The sequence below is a fragment of the Ochlerotatus camptorhynchus genome, unplaced genomic scaffold, assembly GCF_037179485.1.
Source record: "Ochlerotatus camptorhynchus isolate MF236.1 unplaced genomic scaffold, CSIRO-AGI_Acam_v1.1 ptg000220l, whole genome shotgun sequence".
NCBI lineage: Eukaryota > Metazoa > Arthropoda > Insecta > Diptera > Culicidae > Ochlerotatus > Ochlerotatus camptorhynchus.
The window spans coordinates 3,146,197-3,164,909 of NW_027040710.1; the positions used below are offsets into that span (position 1 = coordinate 3,146,197).

At 37.7% G+C, this 18,713-nt stretch overlaps 1 protein-coding gene across 6 annotated transcripts in view; it reads left to right on the forward strand.

The window, feature by feature from the left end:
• The window catches only part of sky (GTPase-activating protein skywalker), a 183,062-nt gene that overhangs the window by 93,621 nt on the left and 70,728 nt on the right, over window positions 1–18,713 (forward strand). The window contains exons 1-2 of one of the 6 annotated variants that reach the window (XM_065225029.1): window positions 11,100–11,445; window positions 11,574–12,201. The exons of 1 other annotated variant lie outside the window; for it this stretch is intronic. In XM_065225029.1, coding sequence (XP_065081101.1) covers window positions 12,036–12,201 — 166 coding nt within the window. In that variant the 5' untranslated portion in view covers window positions 11,100–11,445; window positions 11,574–12,035. Of the gene's footprint in view, window positions 1–11,099; window positions 12,202–18,713 lie in introns of those variants that run through there. 4 more of the 6 variants (XM_065225031.1, XM_065225030.1, XM_065225033.1 and 1 more) reach the window with 4 other exon arrangements.

Below are 18,713 nucleotides of genomic sequence, written 5' to 3' on the forward strand. Positions count from 1 at the left end.
GAAAGTGAAATAATTTTCCTCCGTACAAAGACGAGTAAGCTTGAGATATGACCGAACTTTGTTTTTCCAAGTAGAATCCTCACGTTGCTTCAGAAGCCTTCATTTTAGTGAGTCTAAAATCACAACATTTTTAATGTCTTCTTTGGGGAATTCTAGAGATCTTAAGCGGAAGTCCCCGAAATTTTAGCCCAGACTATTGAATTGGTCTTTGAATCTATATAACCTGAGCTTAGACAAATTCAGTATAATTTCATGATGTGCTGAAATAAAATCGAGAACCCTTAAGATGCTCCGAGAGATTCAGTACAGAGACCTTCAAAAAGTTTATGATATCTTCAGGAACTTTACAGAAATTCAGAGAGTTGTTTGGAGAACATCAACGAAGTTCCATTAATTTAAAAAAATGTGTGAACTTTTAGCAAGCACCGATATTTTCAAGAAATTCCAGATAACTTCTAAGAAATTTAGATATTATTCGATTGTTTCGTTATATTCAGTGAAGTTCCGAGTACTTCAAAGACGATCAGATAATATCACAAATCTCCCATTACCTTGATGAAATGAAATTTGCAGCGACTTACAAAAAGTTCCTTGGCATTATGGGATATTCCGAGAATTCTATGCTTGATCTCAAAACTTTAGAATATTCAGGGAATTATGACAACATATCAGAAATTTACCAGAAAATTGAATTAAATTAGAGGAATTAAGGTAGTCATAGAAAACTTCCGGGCTGGACTTTCCAGGGAAATTTAGTGATTGAAGGCAAAGCTCCGTGAGCGTTTATAAACTTTATAAAATTAAAGGAAAATTGTAGAGCTTAAAGGCATTTCAATCAATTCCAGTAAAATCGCGGGTTCTTTTAAACAAAAACTAAGATATTCATTTTAAGGAAATTTGAGAAATATTTTAGGCAGTTTTAAAAACATGTGGAAACTCTAGACTATTGAAGAAGCTATGAATTAGTTTCGAAAACCGACAAATCTTGAGAACTTCAGTGAAAATCATAGAACTATATTAATTATTTCGTTGCGGGAACTTAAAGAAGTTCCAGAATAACTTCGAAAACTTCACAGAAGTGCAGAGATCTTTAGAAACATTTCGAGAACTTCATAAAAATCTATGGAACTTAAGGGAAGGTCCGAGAAATTCAGGAACTCATATGGACATTTCGGGAGCATTTCAAATATGTTTAGTGAAGCTCTAAAAACAAGGGGAATTCAGGGGAGTCCAGTTCCATTAGTTTCACTAAATTAGTGGAAAATATCACGATTTTCAGAGAACTTTAGAGATGTTAAGAAGATTATTGAGGTTTTCACATAAGTCCAGAAGTTCATGGAAGCTTAAACATTTTTAGAACAGTTCAATTAAATTCAGGGTTGTACAACAAGCTTCATGAGAACTGCTAACACTATAGAGAAGTTTCAAGAACTTCAAGAAAGATACTGATCTCGCAAAAAAAAAACTTCAAGAAAGAACAAATATCCTTAGAGCAGAGATATTCCAGAGCAGAGAAATTACATAAACTTAAAAAAAAAAAGTTTTGAGAAATTCAGTAAACTGTTAAAACTTTAGAAAAGATTCATGATCGATAGGAAAATTGTGGAAACTTTGGGAAGTCCGAAAAAGTTTAGAGAAGTCAAAAACAATGATGAGAAGTATTACGAGCATCAGTCTAGTTTCTCAAACTACAAAAGAGCTTCAAAGCAGTTTCATTAACTTCAGGAATATTTTTGGAACTTTGAAGTTGTTCAGAAGACCCCATTACATATTCAACGGATATTTTTCATGAAAATTCGCTCGGAGTTCTCCTCATCATTCGCTCTTATTCTCCCGAAACTCTCATGGAATTAATTTAGAAATTCACTTGGAACGCTTATCTAAGTTATCTTAAAAATAGCACAAGAATATAGTTGGAATACTTCTCGCAACTATCCTCTGAACCCAATTTTCTTTTAATTTTCCTAGGAATTGCCTTGAAATTCTCCTCTGTAAGAAATCCTGTGGAAAGATTCTCAGAATTTTCATTGCATTCTTTTCAGATATCTTTTTAATCTCACTCCTTCCCTTGGAATTCTACTCACATTGAAAGCCTCCTAAGAATTCATTTTAATTTCTCCTCACAAATTCCTTAGATTTCTCACCTTAATTTGTTTGGCAATCTCTTCTGGAATTATTTTCCGAATTTCTTTGAAGATCCCCTGGAGTTATTCTCAGATTTAATTGTAATCCTCCTTTTAGCATCCCCTTCACCCCCTAAATATTCATAAAAAAAAATACGAAGACTTATGCTCCGATTTCCAATGTGTGAATGAAAATAACTATATTGAATGTTTTTCTTTTATAATGCATTATTTTCTTTGGAATATCCTTGGTAAAAAATTTTTAAGTTTCCTGAGTAATGATAAGATGATTTTCAAGAGAAATAAAATTCCCAGAGAATTCCCGGTAGTAGACACTTGGAGGTTTAGTCATAAGCTTTCTATTGAATCTTTCGCTTTTAAGAGTATTGCGTACATATTTAAGTGTTTATGAGATTCTAATTGAATAAAGGGTGATACGGTCAAAATTTGGTCAAGGGAAAACGCGTGTAAATCGGTGAAATCGTTTATTTAAAAAATCAAATTAAATTTCTTTTTCAAGTTCAATTAGTATAAAATTCAGGAAAAATATTCAGTTAGGCTTCCGCTTTTCCAAATCCGAATTGCCGGGCCTTACGCTTGACCCCTGCCATCAGATTTTGTACAGCCACCTTGTCCACCTTCTTCGCCGCAGAAAGCCAGTTTGCCTTGAACTGCTGCTCGCCCTTAGCAGTTTTTTTGGTCTTCTTTAGGTTCCGCTTGACAATAGCCCAGTATTTCTCAATTGGGCGGAGCTCTGGCGTGTTGGGAGGGTTCTTGTCCTTGGGAACCACCTGCACGTTGTTGGCGGCGTACCACTCCATGGCCTTTTTACCGTAATGGCAAGATGCCAAATCCGGCCAAAACAGTACGGAACAACCGTGTTTCTTCAGGAAAGGCAGCAGACGTTTATTCAAACACTCTTTCACGTAAATTTCTTGGTTGACAGTCCCGGAAGCTATGAAAATGCTGCTTTTCAAGCCACAGGTACAGATGGCTTGCCAAACCAGATATTTCTTTGCGAACTTTGACAGTTTCATGTGCTTGAAAACATCTGCTACCTTTCAACTTCCTTTTGCCGTATAAAACTCCTGTCCCGGAAGCTGCTTGTAGTCGGCTTTGACGTAGGTTTCGTCGTCCATTACCGCGCAGTCAAACTTCGTCAGCATCGTCGTGTACAGCCTCCGGGATCGCGCTTTGGCCGTCGTATTTTGTTTATCATCGCGATTTGGAGTCACTACCTTATTGTAAGTCGATAGTCCGGCTCGTTTTTTGGCTCGATGCACGGTTTTAGACGATACACCCAGCTTATTTGCGGCATCTCGGAGAGAGAGGTTAGGGTTTCGCTTGAAACTACCGGCAACTCTCTTTGTCGTCTCAGCGGCTTTCGGTTTTCGATTTCCCCCCGATCCAGACTTCCTGGCTGTCGACAAACGTTCCCCAAACACTTTAATTACATTTGTAACGGTTGATTTGGCAACTTTTAGCGATTTTGCCAACTTTGCGTGCGAGTAGCTCGGATTTTCGCCATGCGCGAGCAAAATTTTGATACGCTGCTCTTCTTGCTTGGACGGCATTTTGACAACTGAAGAGTGAATTCCAAAATCAAAATAAGAGCAACATTCTACACACACACACCTTCAAAATGAGGGGTGTTCAGGTTTTTTAAATGCAAAATTGAAAGAAATACGTCGAGTTGATATTGACCAAATTTTGACCGTATCACCCTTTAAGTCTAGGTATGCCATCAGAACGACTAATTTTCTTCCCTTAGGTCACTTTTTAGTCACTTTTTTACAACTTTAAGTCACTATTTGGTCACTTATTTCTTCAACATGGTCAATAAAATCACTATTTTTGACAGCACTGATCGCTACCAGCCCTGTATAAAGAGAATTTTTATGACATACACTACCGATCATAAGTTTAAGGCACCGCCAAAAAACCATGCAAATATGTTTTGTTCAATGATCTCTCATTTTACGTTCAATTTTCGATCTCCAAAGGGTATTTGAATGTTAAGAATGGTATAGCATAAGTGTTCTACTACTACTTTTATTTCAAAATTAGACCAACTAAATTCTGAGAAAAATAGTCACGATTCTTCAGAGTAAATTTTGAAAAATATTGTAACTTTGGGTGAACTTTAAGCACAAAAAATTTGAAAATTAAATTGAACAATTTGCCTACGAGGAAAGTTCCATTCAATACCTTTCAAATGATCTAAAGAGAACGAAAATTGGACGTAACATGACAGAGATATGAACATAACAAATTTGTCATGTTTTTTTGGGGGTGTCCTTAATGTTCTAACATTTCACATAAATTGAATTAGATAAATAGTTCAACGTAAATAGTTAAACACCTAGAAAATGATATTTTGCACTTTTAGGTGAATTATTAAAAAATACATATGATTAGTAAACATTGAATCAATTTCATCAGAAAATCATCGATTTACAGTTTAAGCCAACTAATTATAGAGCAGCTCAGCATTGCTTGCAATTATAATTTCAACTTTTCATCACAGTACGTGTAGTTTCATTATTTCATAAATGCAATTGCAGATATTGAAACGTAACAGCATCTATAAACAAGTTTCTAAAATATAATTGAATCCTTCACTGTATGCATGCAAAACCTGAATGAATGATAATTCAAACCTTTTGAACAATCCGTCCGGTGACTGGTACATGTCACGTGAAGACTTAAATCGCTGCTATTAGCCAAAAGCAAGTACGCTGTATAAATACTGCCTCACTCCGGTACTGATAGAATCAGAAGGATTTCCGTATGTTTGTCAACTATGCTATTTGATCTTATTTTCACATCGACAGAAACTATTGTCCACGATTAAAATAAACTAATTCACACCTTCAGCACCAGTTTCAAAGCCAATGTCGATCTTTATCAGCAGCCGGATGCTTTCTTGGTTGTCATTGAATACCTAATTCAAACCCGCTGGCTGTGTTCGTGCTTCAGCTCGCGTTTACTCGCAGTGATAATGACCACCTTGTTGTTGTCACTCTACCTAATCCCTAATCAATCAAACGTCATTTTGACATTGGAAAATTGTTGATGTGAGTACCACCGAATACATTCGCATATTGGATTTCGATTTATGTCCCGCTCATAAAGCACTTTCAATCATGTTTTGACTACCGCATCGGATTTCGCATTGCCCACCGCCCATGCATCGGTTGGGAGCAAAAACGGAAGAAGTATAACTTAAAAACAGAAAGTTTCCGACCTTGCTCTTCTTTATCGCCAAGATGCGGAACACTGACCGCATTAATAACAACCGGTGTCTCAAAAGGCATGCCACCGACCGCCGCCCGGTGCCCCGCGTGCGCTTGTCCTCATACATACAAACATACGTCCGTCGCAATATTATTTTTCGTACACGGGCAGTCAGGCGCTCAAGCGAAACGCCAAGGAAGCAGCAGCAGCAGCAGCACCACATACGAATTAATCTAACCTCTCAAGCCTATCAGGCTACTTGGAAAACGATACGGTTTGAGTCATCGTCTAATGTCGATGTTGTTGCCATTCGATCCATCATTAGTGTGCAGATCCACCCATTTCGAGTCGAATGTCCCGGGATTGACCGGCAAATTTCGCTGACTTCCGAAACATGGCCCTGCACGTGTGTGCATCGTAATCATCATCAGGAGGGCATTGCACGGGTGGCTTGATCAAAATTGAGGAATGACTGCCGCGGAAATTCGATGCCAAATGCAGGTTGCTGATAGTGCACAGTGGGGCGACCCCATACAAAAGCAGGGCGTAATGATTATTTTTTTTGTTTAAAATCGTAACGGACAGATGTACTTCATAAGTAATTTGATGCTCGTATGTATAAATTTATATTTATATATTTTAGGGTGGTTCTAACATGTTGCTTGTGCTTTTATTTATTGCAAATATCATATAAAGCGGAAAATAATAATGGGATCATTTTCTGGATCGTTGACTACATTTCTTTTTATATCGCTAAACATTTTAACGCTCTAGATCAAGACAAAATTGCAACCCTAGGGTGGCTCCTAAATATAAACGAAAAACAATGATCTTCATGAAAATAATCAATTTCCACATAGAAGCACAAACTTGTGCAAAATGTGGTCCAGGTATTTAGATAGGTCTTGTAAATCCCTTTCAGACAGCAGAAATCCGATATTGACGCAATTCGGCGCATTTCAGTTATACATAGATGTCTAAAAATTATGTCTAAGTAGTGATTAAGTTTTATAATAGTCTTAGTGTTAGTTTTCCTCGTTAATGAAAAATTATGCAATTGAACTCATCTATTCTTATACATTGAATTTATTGAAAGATCAATGCTTCATGACTTCATGTAAAAAAAATACAGTTTTTAGACGTATTTTCAGCTTTACCGCTATGAACAAAATACATTGGATTATCCTGAAATTTTGCATTTGAAGCGTAAATCTATCTGAAAATCTGTGAACATAATATGTTTAGTAGAAAACAATAATTCAATTACGACCGGCTTCGCCCCACTGTACAGGTGGATGAAAAATTTGCATATTTTACACTATGGATGTGGAAGTGGCTGGCAGTTCAGCTCGGTTTGGTTGTTTTGATATTGCTGTGGTCGTAGGCGAATAATCGACATGTGATTTGTCACGTTGCAAAGGGTGGTAAACAAATCAGGTGAATCAGGCGAATGGGAGCCGGACGACTGGAATGGAAGTAGTAATATTTGTAGCCATGGAGTAATGTGATAGGCGACGTAACCGGAAGAATATTGATTGTTTTGGGAAAAAAATGTATCCATTTATTTATCGATAAATGATGATGTTGAGGGAATAAATTTGAGGAAAAAAAATGTGTCTACTGATTTCATCAGTAGCAATTTACAAGTTTATCTGTACGTTGTTAAACGCGTTCTGGTTGTCTGAACTTGCACCCCGACTTTCCTTTCTGGAGAGTTTTCTTAGACCGGGATCTTATTATTTTGTAAGCATGAAATCTTAACAACTGTTCGAAGTTTCAGAATTTGAAATCCTACATCTTGAATTTCTGTGAAAATTATCAATGTCTTAATAACCTACGTAGATAAACCTAGACTTCTAAAAGATAACTCTTTATAGGATACCTTTGGAATTTTTTCAAGAATTTCCTTAGGACCATCTCAAGATGTCTTCAGAATTGCTTTCAGGATTTCCCTGAATAATATTATGATTCTAGCTTGAATTGATATTTATTTATTTATTTCTTCTTTTGGAGGGAAAAGCGCACACATGTTAGTGCAAAACCTCATCATTTCAGTACCAACAGATAACATGGAATCCTACAGATAAATTTGCTTGAACTAAGTCCTAAACATATAAAACTATATTAATGATAACATAATTAACTTAATTTATATACAGAAAACACGGGAGATATTGAAATCAAAGCAGCTATAACATTTGTTGGCACATACTAGTTAACGACTCATTAGTACCGTAGTTTCCAGAGTAGCATTTTAAGTTTTGTCGCGGTATTAACGCATTCAACAAGTCTAAATCATGGTCTTCAGAAGCCTCACAAAACCCTAAATGTTACTTGGGTTGTGCGAGAAGCCGGGATCATGAAAAATAATAAGAACCTAAATTTACTCGTCTATTATTGGCATTCAACTTCTGCAGAAGTGGGCCGCTATCAGATGAATGTTGTCACGGTGAACAGTAAGTAATTGTAGGGACTTACTATTTTATTAATTAAATTAAAGCGATTTTCATTACTAAGGAGTCTGAAAACATCACTCCAGGGCAGCCACTTTAGGAATCCTCCCTTGGAAACTCTTAGAATTCAATCTATTACTCTTTTAGTATTCTCAATAATACTCACGAGAATACTCTTTTTGTATCCCCATAATCCTCTTTAAAAGTTACCGTTTGAAAATTTATCCTTCGAATATTCACAATAATTTCCTTGAAGTTCATCTTAGATTGGAAACCTAAATAAAACCATCTAGGAATTATTAGCATTTTTTTTTCAGGGAATTCCCTTAAAATTCAACTAAGGCTTCTTCAATAATCCTCCCGGAAGTTCTTCTAAATCCCGTTTAGATTCTTATCAAAATTTGTCAAAGATTCTCCACGGAATTTTCTTGCAGTTCTCGTCTGAATTTCTTTGAAACCTGTTGGAGTATTTAAATAGTTATTTGGGATATCGGGAAGGTCATTCTTGTGGAACCGTGTTTAATTTGGTGTTAGCACAATGGAAAGATAACTTGGAGGTACGATTGTTGCTATTTTTGAAATCTAAAACGCACTTTTGATACAATTTCTGAGCCCTTATTGCCAAGAACAAGCAAGCGCTTTGGACATACGAGTACCACATTTAAATGATTTGAAAACTATTTGTGTGATAGAACTCAATAGACTGTTTTTTAATGATTATGTTTTCAAACCCGTGAGGAATAACCTTTGAGTGCCCCAGAGAAGTGTATTTGGGCCCCTTTAATTTATTATGTATATAAATGCATGCGACGTGTTTTACGATTTTGTGACATTATTCTTTTTGCAGATGATACTATGTTATACTTTGCTGCTAAGAATTTAGATGATGTCGTTTTACACTTGATTGCAGATTTGCGATCAGCGGCGCCGGTGGTGATTACCTTTCAAGCCATCAGGCCTGGGTTCAATCCCAGTCGGCGCTGCTGGGATGTTCTGAGGCATAACATCTCTGATCACGCGACGTAAAGCCGTTGGTCCCCGATTAATGAGTTTATGGGTCGATAGGCATGGTCCAAGTGTGGGAGCTGCCTCCCTGACGTCGGTAGCATTGGTGCTCAGCACGGAAATCAAGATCGACGGAAAACAAATCAAGGAAAAAAAGATTTGCGTTCTCTTAATTCTCTAAGATTATCGAAGTAGTTAAAGTATCGAAAATATAAGTAAAACTAATGTGTAATTTCACGGAATCGAGTAAATGAGAACGTCTCCGTTGTAATTGATGATGAGGCTATTGATCACGTTCGGGAGATTACATATCTTGGCGTGATTATTGATGACAGACTTAAGTTCAACTCTCACATTGAGAATGTCATCTAGAAAATTGTCAAGAAGTATGAAATTCTATGTCGATTGAAAAACGATTTAACTATTACCAGTAAAATACAGCTATACAAATCAATCATCATCCTCAGCTGGATTTTTGCAATTCCATTTTATTTTTAACCAATGGAACACAAATATCGACACTACAGCGCTTGCAAATAATACGTTTCATTTTGAGATGTAATAGATTCACTTCCTCGACTTTGAAGATGAACGCTTCACAGTGGTTGTCGTGATGTAAAGAATTCTATATATTTGACTATGGTGTTTATTTTTAAAGTAAAGAACGCGCAAACAATTGGTCGACACAAAAATCGTTTCTTTCAGTCAAAATTCATATCACAAAAATCTTCTTATTTTTCTTTTGGTAGTTCAATTCATATATTTAAAGAAAAAAATGTTCGTTTATTCTTTTGGTTTGCCAAATCCAAACTGCCGTGCCTTCCGCTTAACCCCTTCCATTAAATTTTGCACAGTGGTCTCATCGACCTTACTCGCCACCGAACGCCAGCTAGATTTAAACTGCTGCTCGTTTTTCATGGATTTACTAGTTTTTTTTTTTTTTTTTTTTTTTTTGAGATTCCGTTTGACCAAGGCCCAACACCGTTCGATAGGGCGGAGTTCTGGGGTGTTGGGAGGGTTGTGGTCTTTGGGTACCACAACCACGTTGTTCGCATCGTACCACTCGATTGCCTTTTCCCCATAGCGGCAGCTCGCCAAGTCCGGCCAGAACAGCACAGGTCTATTATGTTGCTTTAGGAATGGTAGCAGCCACTTTTCCAGGCACTCCTGGACGTAGATCTCTTGATTGATGGTTCCCGTACTAATGAAAATTCCGCTTTTTAGATCACACGTGCATATGGCCTGCCAGACGAGATATTTTTTCGGGAACTTTGATAGTTTGAAGGTTTTGAAAATTTCAGCCACCTTCCCTTTTCCTGATGCGGTATAAAACTCCTGTCCTGGAAGCTGCTTGAAATCCGCCTTCACATAAGTTTCGTCGTCCACTTCCGGATTACGATTGCCGCCGCTTCCAGGCTTCCTGGCGGTCGACAGATGCTCCCCGAACACTTTTAAAACGTTTGTCACGTTCGATTTGGTCACATCCAGCAATTTTGCCAACTTGGCGTGTGAGAACGTCGGATTCTCTTGCTGCGCGAGCAAAATATTGACACGCTGATCCTCTTTCTAGGACGTCATTTTGAAAACTGGAGAGCAAACGGTGAAAACTCATCAAAGCAACCATTGTACCATTGCAACTCAACTTCCAAATGCAGCATTTCAGGTTTTTTATGCATTTTTAACAGAAATACACCAATTTGTAGTTGACCAATTTTTGCGCGTTCCAGACTTTAGTTAGCGGTTTGCTAGAGAGGAAGTTACGTCCATAGATATAATACTACAGAGAGTCTACTACATTGAAAAACCTGGAAAACTGGCAATCCTCAGGGAATTTATTTAAGCATTCAAAAAGAATAGAATATATTAAAGTTTGTCGATTAATTTCAAAACTTTTTATAATACAACCAAGTTCATCTTCCTCGTTATTCACTTTTACTCACAACATAATAATTCTGAAGTGGATTTACCATCAGTAACAATATACATTCTGAAAATTCAAGCTAAACATTGTATTAGGTCCTAAGTAACATTTACATTGAAAGTTTCACAAATTTCACCAGAAATTCTTACGATCTCGTTCCTAGAACCGCAACCTGCTCGACATCAACCCAAGAAAATTGCGATCAACCCAACCAACACACAAGTTCAATGTATGTTTGTTTGTTTACTTTCGTATCTGCCTGTATATCTCGTGCGGTGCTTCGCTCATTTCGTCCCAAAGTCGTTTTCTGCCGTGGTGACCTATAGTTTGTATTGGTGTGATTGTTTAGCATCACTATCATCGCAACAACGATGCGGGATTGTGCTCACCTACATACGAGCTTCTCGATTCCGTCGGTTTCAATTTTAATCACTGTATACAATTATCGCACCCTCTCCTGAGTGTGGCGTGGTAGAGAGCCTGTTCTGCCGCCGTCGACGGCCCCGCTGCTGCTGATTCGACTTAGTCGAGATCAGCCGGTGAAATCGAGCGGACGTGTGTTTGCTTTGAATCTTGAAATTCGATACTTTGGACTTGAACCGGACAGTAAGCAAGGAAGAGCGATCGCGCTATCCGGTGGCGCCTCCGGAATTAAAGAGTGTTTGATCTTTGTGTTTACATCTCGTGTGTAAATTTCAGCAACTGGGTAACGATCTCGCGCCGCGCCGCGTACGCCATTCTAATCGATCACGTACGCGTATTGCGCGAATTTTCTTCGAAGGACGTCTCGTTCGGTTCCTTTGTCTTTTATTGAACGGCTCCTCCTTTCCACAGCAGCAGCGGGAATCAAATGGAAATTGATGGTGTTTTAATTTGCAGTGAATAATGATTTTTTGATCGAGTCAATCGGAGTGGAGATTGCGCCGCAGTTCGGCCTTATTTGGTTGGATATTCGACCGGTTCAACGAAGCGAAGAAATATGTGCAATTTTAATAGAAGGTTCTATATTTAGAAGAAACACACCAGGCGAGGATGAGTGAGTTACTGTGCATCGTTTCGGCTGGTGGAGAAGTAGATCAGTAGTGATTAAAACGCAATCAAAACGAGCAGACAAGTGAGTGAAGAAACCCCCAGCGAAAGCTCTGTTCAAAGGAGAAGCCAAGAGATACTGCTGTTTATTTGTTTACGAGTGCGAGCAGCAGAACCCCGTGCGGATTTAGTGGTGTCTATTTTCGGGAGACAGAGAGGGTTGAAAACGAAGAAGAAAAGGAAAAAAAGAGAGAGAAGAAAAACAACATGGTGGCCAAAACGCCAGAAGGCATTTCGCTCGAGAATCTCAGCAAACGGGCCTCGGTATACATTGATCCGGATTGTGACTTGTATCTGGAACTGCAGTACCTACAGTCGGCGGCGGCGGATTTCAACAAATGCAACTGCTTCGATTTGCACTTGCTAGCACCAGGTAACATTACTATCGAGCTGTGAAGTGCCCTAATCGACTGCTACCGGCCACGGTTTGGCCATAAATTAAACTGTGTTGACTGTGGGACTCGTGGGTCACGTCTGACGCTTGTCGTATGTTTGACGTCGTACCGGTTTCATGATGGAGCGAATAGACATAAAAACCTATTAGACTTGATAATATCCTCTAATTGATTGATGTGTTTGCATGAAAACAATCAATAATCGAATGTAAATTTGATCTAACAGAAGTCGAACTGACATGGCGGGATGCTGTGGAATTGTGATTGCCATTAGAATAGAATCGTGACATTGTGAACAGTAGAGTACATCAAAGAAATGAAACTGCCTTCATCACGACTCATGCTTATTCGCTACTGAAAAAAAACGTGAAATTTATTGCCGCATTATTTTTAAATTATTGAAATAGGGTTGGTATACCAGTTATGAAAAGACAACTGACACCGTCTTCAACCAGAGGTTGCATATACTGATCACTTAACACTAAACAACGGACAACACAGAACACCCAGTAGACCAGTGGGGTTAACGAGAAGGCTAGAAATCCACCGGCTGGAGTGGGAATCGAACCCTCACTTCGTGGCTATACGTTCCTATTATGGTGTGTTCCAATTATGGAATATGGGAATTCCGTTGGCCATAATTGGAACAAACCATAATAGGAAAACCCAAAGTACAGATCGCATCGTTTAATATGAACGTCTTCTGAGCTTATCTCGATAATCATACGAGTTAACGCCAAGGGCCTTACAGGTCATTTCCAAATTTCTTTTGTTTTACCATCAGAAGTCTAACGGGTGTTACCTCTAAACATGTCTCAATAAAATGTTTATAGTTTTTTTTTTTCAAAAGATCTGGACTTGTTTCAAAACAAAATCTGTCCGTTTCGCTTTCAGAGAGTCAAAATCAACGATTTAATGATCGTTGGGTACTCACTCTGGGTGAACGCTCACCGATCATAAAATCGTTGATTGGGACTCTCTGAAAGTGAAATTGACAGGTTTTATATGACACACCAGCGATGCCAGATTTACAGACATGTCTGTAAATTTACAGACATGTCTTTAAATTTACAGACTTTTGTTTTTTTTCACAGACATTTTTTTCATTACAGCATTTACAGACTTTTTAGTTTTTTCACAGATATTTACAGACTTTTTTAATCAAGGGAAAATTTTAAAATTTATTTCGTTACACTGTTTTACATCTTTAATCAAATTACACAAATTACACGAGCGATGCATTTTGCAACACGCATTAGAAATTCGCGATCGGGAAAAAATCAATAGAAATCTATGGGGATCTGAAACACATCTATTGGAACTTGTTCCACTCAAATTGGACAATTGAGTAAGCTACACTCATACGAACTTACATACATACATATATACACACATACAGAAACATTTTCCTATCCCATTGAGATGAGCTTATTGGTATATGCCATTCGTCTCTCCGGATCTTGGAACGTAATTGTTTTTTTTTTTCAAGTGATATCAAGCCTTTCGGTACAACTTGGTGTACGTGAAAGGCAAAAAGGTTGGTAACAGCAAATTGTGTTGTATTCAACCAAGATTTTCTCCCCCAGTTTTTGCAAAATGTAATGAATATGTTGCTTGAACTGTATTTGTAAAATAGTTACAACAGTGTTAGTGTTTAGCACCAATTCATCATACTTGGCTTCGTTGTACAGTACTCTCCATTTCTCGATGATCTTTATTTCGATATTCCTTCCTATCTGAATTGTTTCAGCAACCCTGATCCAGATTCATCAACACTTGTTGAGCACGAAGTAAATTGCTCTTTTGATTGTCGATTTCTCCATATTTAGGTGGTGGAGAGTTGAATCTTTCACTAAGATGGCACACACTACATGGCATATAAGATCGACTCAAATTAAAGTTTAAATTACTCAAATTGGGAATCGCACCACAAAATCACATGAACCTTCAATATCAAAAATAATGATTTTAATCTGAATATCACATAACATAAGAAATTCTATGTGTGTAATCATATAGATTTCATTGGACACATTACGTTCATGTGATTTAATGGTGCAATTTCCAATTATAGGATCACATGAATGTTATGAGAAAGTCACATGGATATTTTCCACTGGTTATATGATTTATTTTATGAGTGTTCATCGAAATGATGCTCATATTAGAAAACAATTTTTTGTAAAATCTCGTAAACTTTTACTCAGTCTATGAGTTAACGTTTTCAAGAATATGAGCAGTGTTGGCAAAATTATAAATCAAATAATATTTTTCCGCTCTCATACGCTCTAAATATTACTATCATGCTTGATATTGATTTAACAAGCTCCTTTGATATTGCGAGACTATTCACAACGTGCAACAATCAAGCTGAGAGCTGACTCGACACAACATTGATTCCGTTTCACATTGTTTTCTTAAAAAGAGAAAGTATAGTTTGCTATCTCTTTTTAATCTTCGCCGATGGCAGACACGAAGGGACTGCTGCCAGTCGTTATGGAAGTTTCGGTTGCGTTCGAATGTAAAGCAAAAATCATGAAACTCAAAATCACCATAGTTTGGAGAGATTTGCAACTGGTCAGTTTTGTTAGCTTGACATCACAGCTTGCAAAATCTACCGCAGTTGTTTGCTTGTTGATTTGTGTCTACGAAAATCAAGCGTGATCTTGGGCATTGGCATTGGTGACATTTGATTTTATGATATTTTTCCAACACTGAATATGAGTGAATTAATCTGAACTTGGATTTTTCTAATCTATTTCATGACACATAAAACCTGTCAAATTCGCTTTCAAATAGTCACAATCAGCGATTTTACGACTCGTAAGCGCTCACTCTGATTGAACGCTCACGAATCATAAAATCGCTGATTGTGAAACTCTGAAAGCGAAATGGAAAGGTTTGATGTGTCAAGAACTTACTTTACAACCTCTTCTTTTAAGTTACAAGTAAACAAGTAACAAGTAATTTTCAGGGTGACCGCGAGGGTCTTGGTTTGATTGGTCTAAAAAATATATGCCGATAGTGGCTAAAATCAAAACCATTTTTTGAATCGGGTGGCTTACAGTGGGAAAAAGTAAGTGGAGTTAATACCGATGGCGCTCTAGCAATGCTTGGTAACAAATCAAGATTTCAGAAAAAGATTATAGAGCTTGCTCCGTACGCCACAGGTGTTTCACATGCCCTTGTCATTAAGAGCAAGACTCTGCCGGAACTAATGTTAAAAGAACTTGATTCTGTCATCAAAATTGTTAACTATGTCAAATCTGGAGCTCTGAACACTCGTTTATTGAAAGAACTCTACAAGCAAATTAATTCAGATCACGTGGTTCTTCTTTTCTACACTGTTGTGCGCTGGTTGTCCCAGGACAATGTTCTCAACCGTGCTTTTTTTTGACGTAGGACTACGTCTTTGATTTCTATATGGGGGTACACTTTGTGAAAACCGAAAATGGAGCATGTAACATAATAATGAAAGATTTTGAACGTTAATAACTCAGCTTCCCCTAGACCAATTTCAATAGTTCTATCACCAATCGATCAAAAATATGTCGACGCATATGTTAAATTTAAGACTTTATCATTTTTCTAAATGTCACCATTGAAAATTGCACGATTGTGTAACTGTAGCTATGATAATTAAAATTATCACCGATTGCCTGCGAAAAGCGATTTCCCTATCACAGATTTCAAAGTTGAATTCCATCCGGTCTCACCAAACGATTTTTATTCAATCACCGCGTGGTGAGTGGTGGTGTTCTCCAATACACAACAAGTTAGCTATCAAGGCGACCTCAATCGCTGATCGGATTCAGTTCCAATCACCGTGTGTGGTGGTGTCCGGTCGTTGGCATCAGCAGCATACTAAAGAGTATACACAGAGAGAATCCCGCTATAATTCCTATTCCTACACAAAATAAAGCTTCTGCCGCAGTTAACAAATAAGATTTATTATATAAGACCACATAGTCCTACGTCATCATTGCGTACAACCCCCTGTCCCTTGTAGTTTTTTAATTGAAGGACGAAATCAAAACGTTCTTGGAAGTCCAAGGGAAAATTGATTGCTAATTTTAGTCTGGAAGGTTGGCATAAACGTCTCGCTTGTTCAATACAATTTTGTGCATCAAAATTCGCTGGACTATGAACTACGGAGCGGAGCCTGTAAACTTTTCTTTAAATACTTTATTAATGAGATTTTTAGCCGATGGCTAGTTCATCTCAGAGGGTTAGCAAACCCATCTAATTCACTTCCAAGACGATCTTCAAGCATTCAAGCAAAACTGGCCCCCGAAAGGTTAGTATTGGAAATGTTGCCATGTTCCATAGACTCTGAAGTATAACTGACAAAAGACCGAACGATCTAAATTCGGATCTTTAATCATAAATTATTGCTCATTTTCACTCACCGGATTATCAATGTGAGCTGTGTTTCCCTGAGCTGATACAAGACGATGCTGATGTAGTCCGCAATCCGTTTTCTTCCTCAATAGATGTGGAAGTATTGATTTAAAACAGGATAAATATTTGGACCTGAGAAATGATTCCTCATCTCGTGATTTGTTCCGTGAAAAAGATTTGAACCCGTGGTTCCGACGTGCCCCAAGTCTCCTAGCAGACATTGAAGATCCTTGTCCCATTTGCATCTTCGTACGTACGTAAGAGAGAGGATTTTCAATTATTCTCCACATTAAAACCATGACAAGAAACAGATTGAACGTTGACGAAGACATGAGATTGGCATGATCACAAACTTAGCATCGTAAGTAGATTTGAGATATACAACAATCGCACTGAACGAGTTGTTAGCTGTTGTTAGCATAGTATTTTGAAATAAAACTAAAAACTAACAGATCAAATGAATAGTTTTTATTCATCTCAGTGTAATTTATACAAGGTACTTTCCAGGAGGCCGCGGAACACCCAATTGTTCACAAAGGGGGTTGGGGAGCTGAAAAGATTGGGAACCACTGGCATAGGCCATAGCCTCCACTCATTAGAGATCAGAACTTTTGAGTTGTGTCGCTTCATAAATCTGAAGTTGAGGTCCCCCCCCCTATGACGTAACCTATTAATCTAGAAATATTTCTTGAACAACTTTCCCTAGATCTCATTTGTATCAAGTTATAGCCTTTTTAATTCAATCTCTCACTCTTTACAATTCGATCTAATGACCCATTCAGCTCAATAACGTTTGGCCAAGTGGCCTTAAAAATATTGGTTATCTAAAAGTAAATTAAGATAAAGGTACTAAGACAAATGAATTTGCAGCGCTTAACTGCTTATGCAGGATGTCTACTCATTTAGCTAAATAAAATTTCTCGAATTTTGCAGGTTTTTCCAGAACTTTTTGGGTAATTTCTAATGCTGTTTTCTAATTGCGTTAAAAATTATGTTATTTTGGATTAACATCTTTATTTCCACAAACGATTTCAAGAGCATGTGCATGATTGACCGCCCACGGTTGCTACTCTGTTATTGCCAGACCAGCTGTAATTACACAGAGAACCAATATACGATGCTTAGGACTAGCAATCATCCTCAATTTGTAAAAACTGGTGATTTCAAACTAGGCAATACCAACGCCTGCCGCGCCCGAACACAGGTCAAGAAAGAAAGGGGTAAGAACGTATTGACGTGACAATCACTTTGATAGAAGCCGAGAACACCTCTACACTTCCACGAGGAATCACTGAGATATTTGGTAATAGAATTGGGTTTGCAGCAGGGTTCGTTTTGGTAAACGATAAGCTGAATTGATGTCATAACGATCATATAACGCGAAGCAGCTTAGGATTGAACTCACGGTATACGAACTCCGTTTTAATCATCAAGTTGCTGTTATTACCATGTAGTCATGTTAACAAATAAAACGATTGACGAATCTTGAATGTGGATGGGCTTGAGATAAGACTCATGGTGTTCTGCTCAGTAAGCAAAAACGGTTACTCTAAGGCCACCGAGCCCCTTATATCACATTATACCGTTACTCAAGTTGTTACAACTATTCAAAGCCGGCACCGACGACAACGAAAAGTTTTACAAAATACACGATAAATAACCGATCTTACCATACATTTTCAATATGAAAGGATCTGGATGCTCAGTAAGCAAACCACTAACCGACGATCTTTCAAATCCTAAAACTAAAAGCTACGAAAGAGTACTTAGGCCTTCACTAAGTTCCACTTTCACGCGACGTTCAATGTTTCGATTTGCTCTTTATGCATGGTTCAGGCAATACCCTGGTTAAACAAGGTATTTAAATGAAATTACGTTCTCGAATTTCACTTGGTATGTAATGCACAACAGAAATATGCGATAATTCATATAGTTTCAGCGGTTGATGGTAAATTTTAAATACACTAATACGATAAAATACGAACAGCGAATTTGTAACTTACCATTTATCCAGGATATAACACCTTTGCCCGGCACCTCCACTTGAGCTTCATGTCTGCTATCCTGTCACTGTTTGCAAAAATATCTA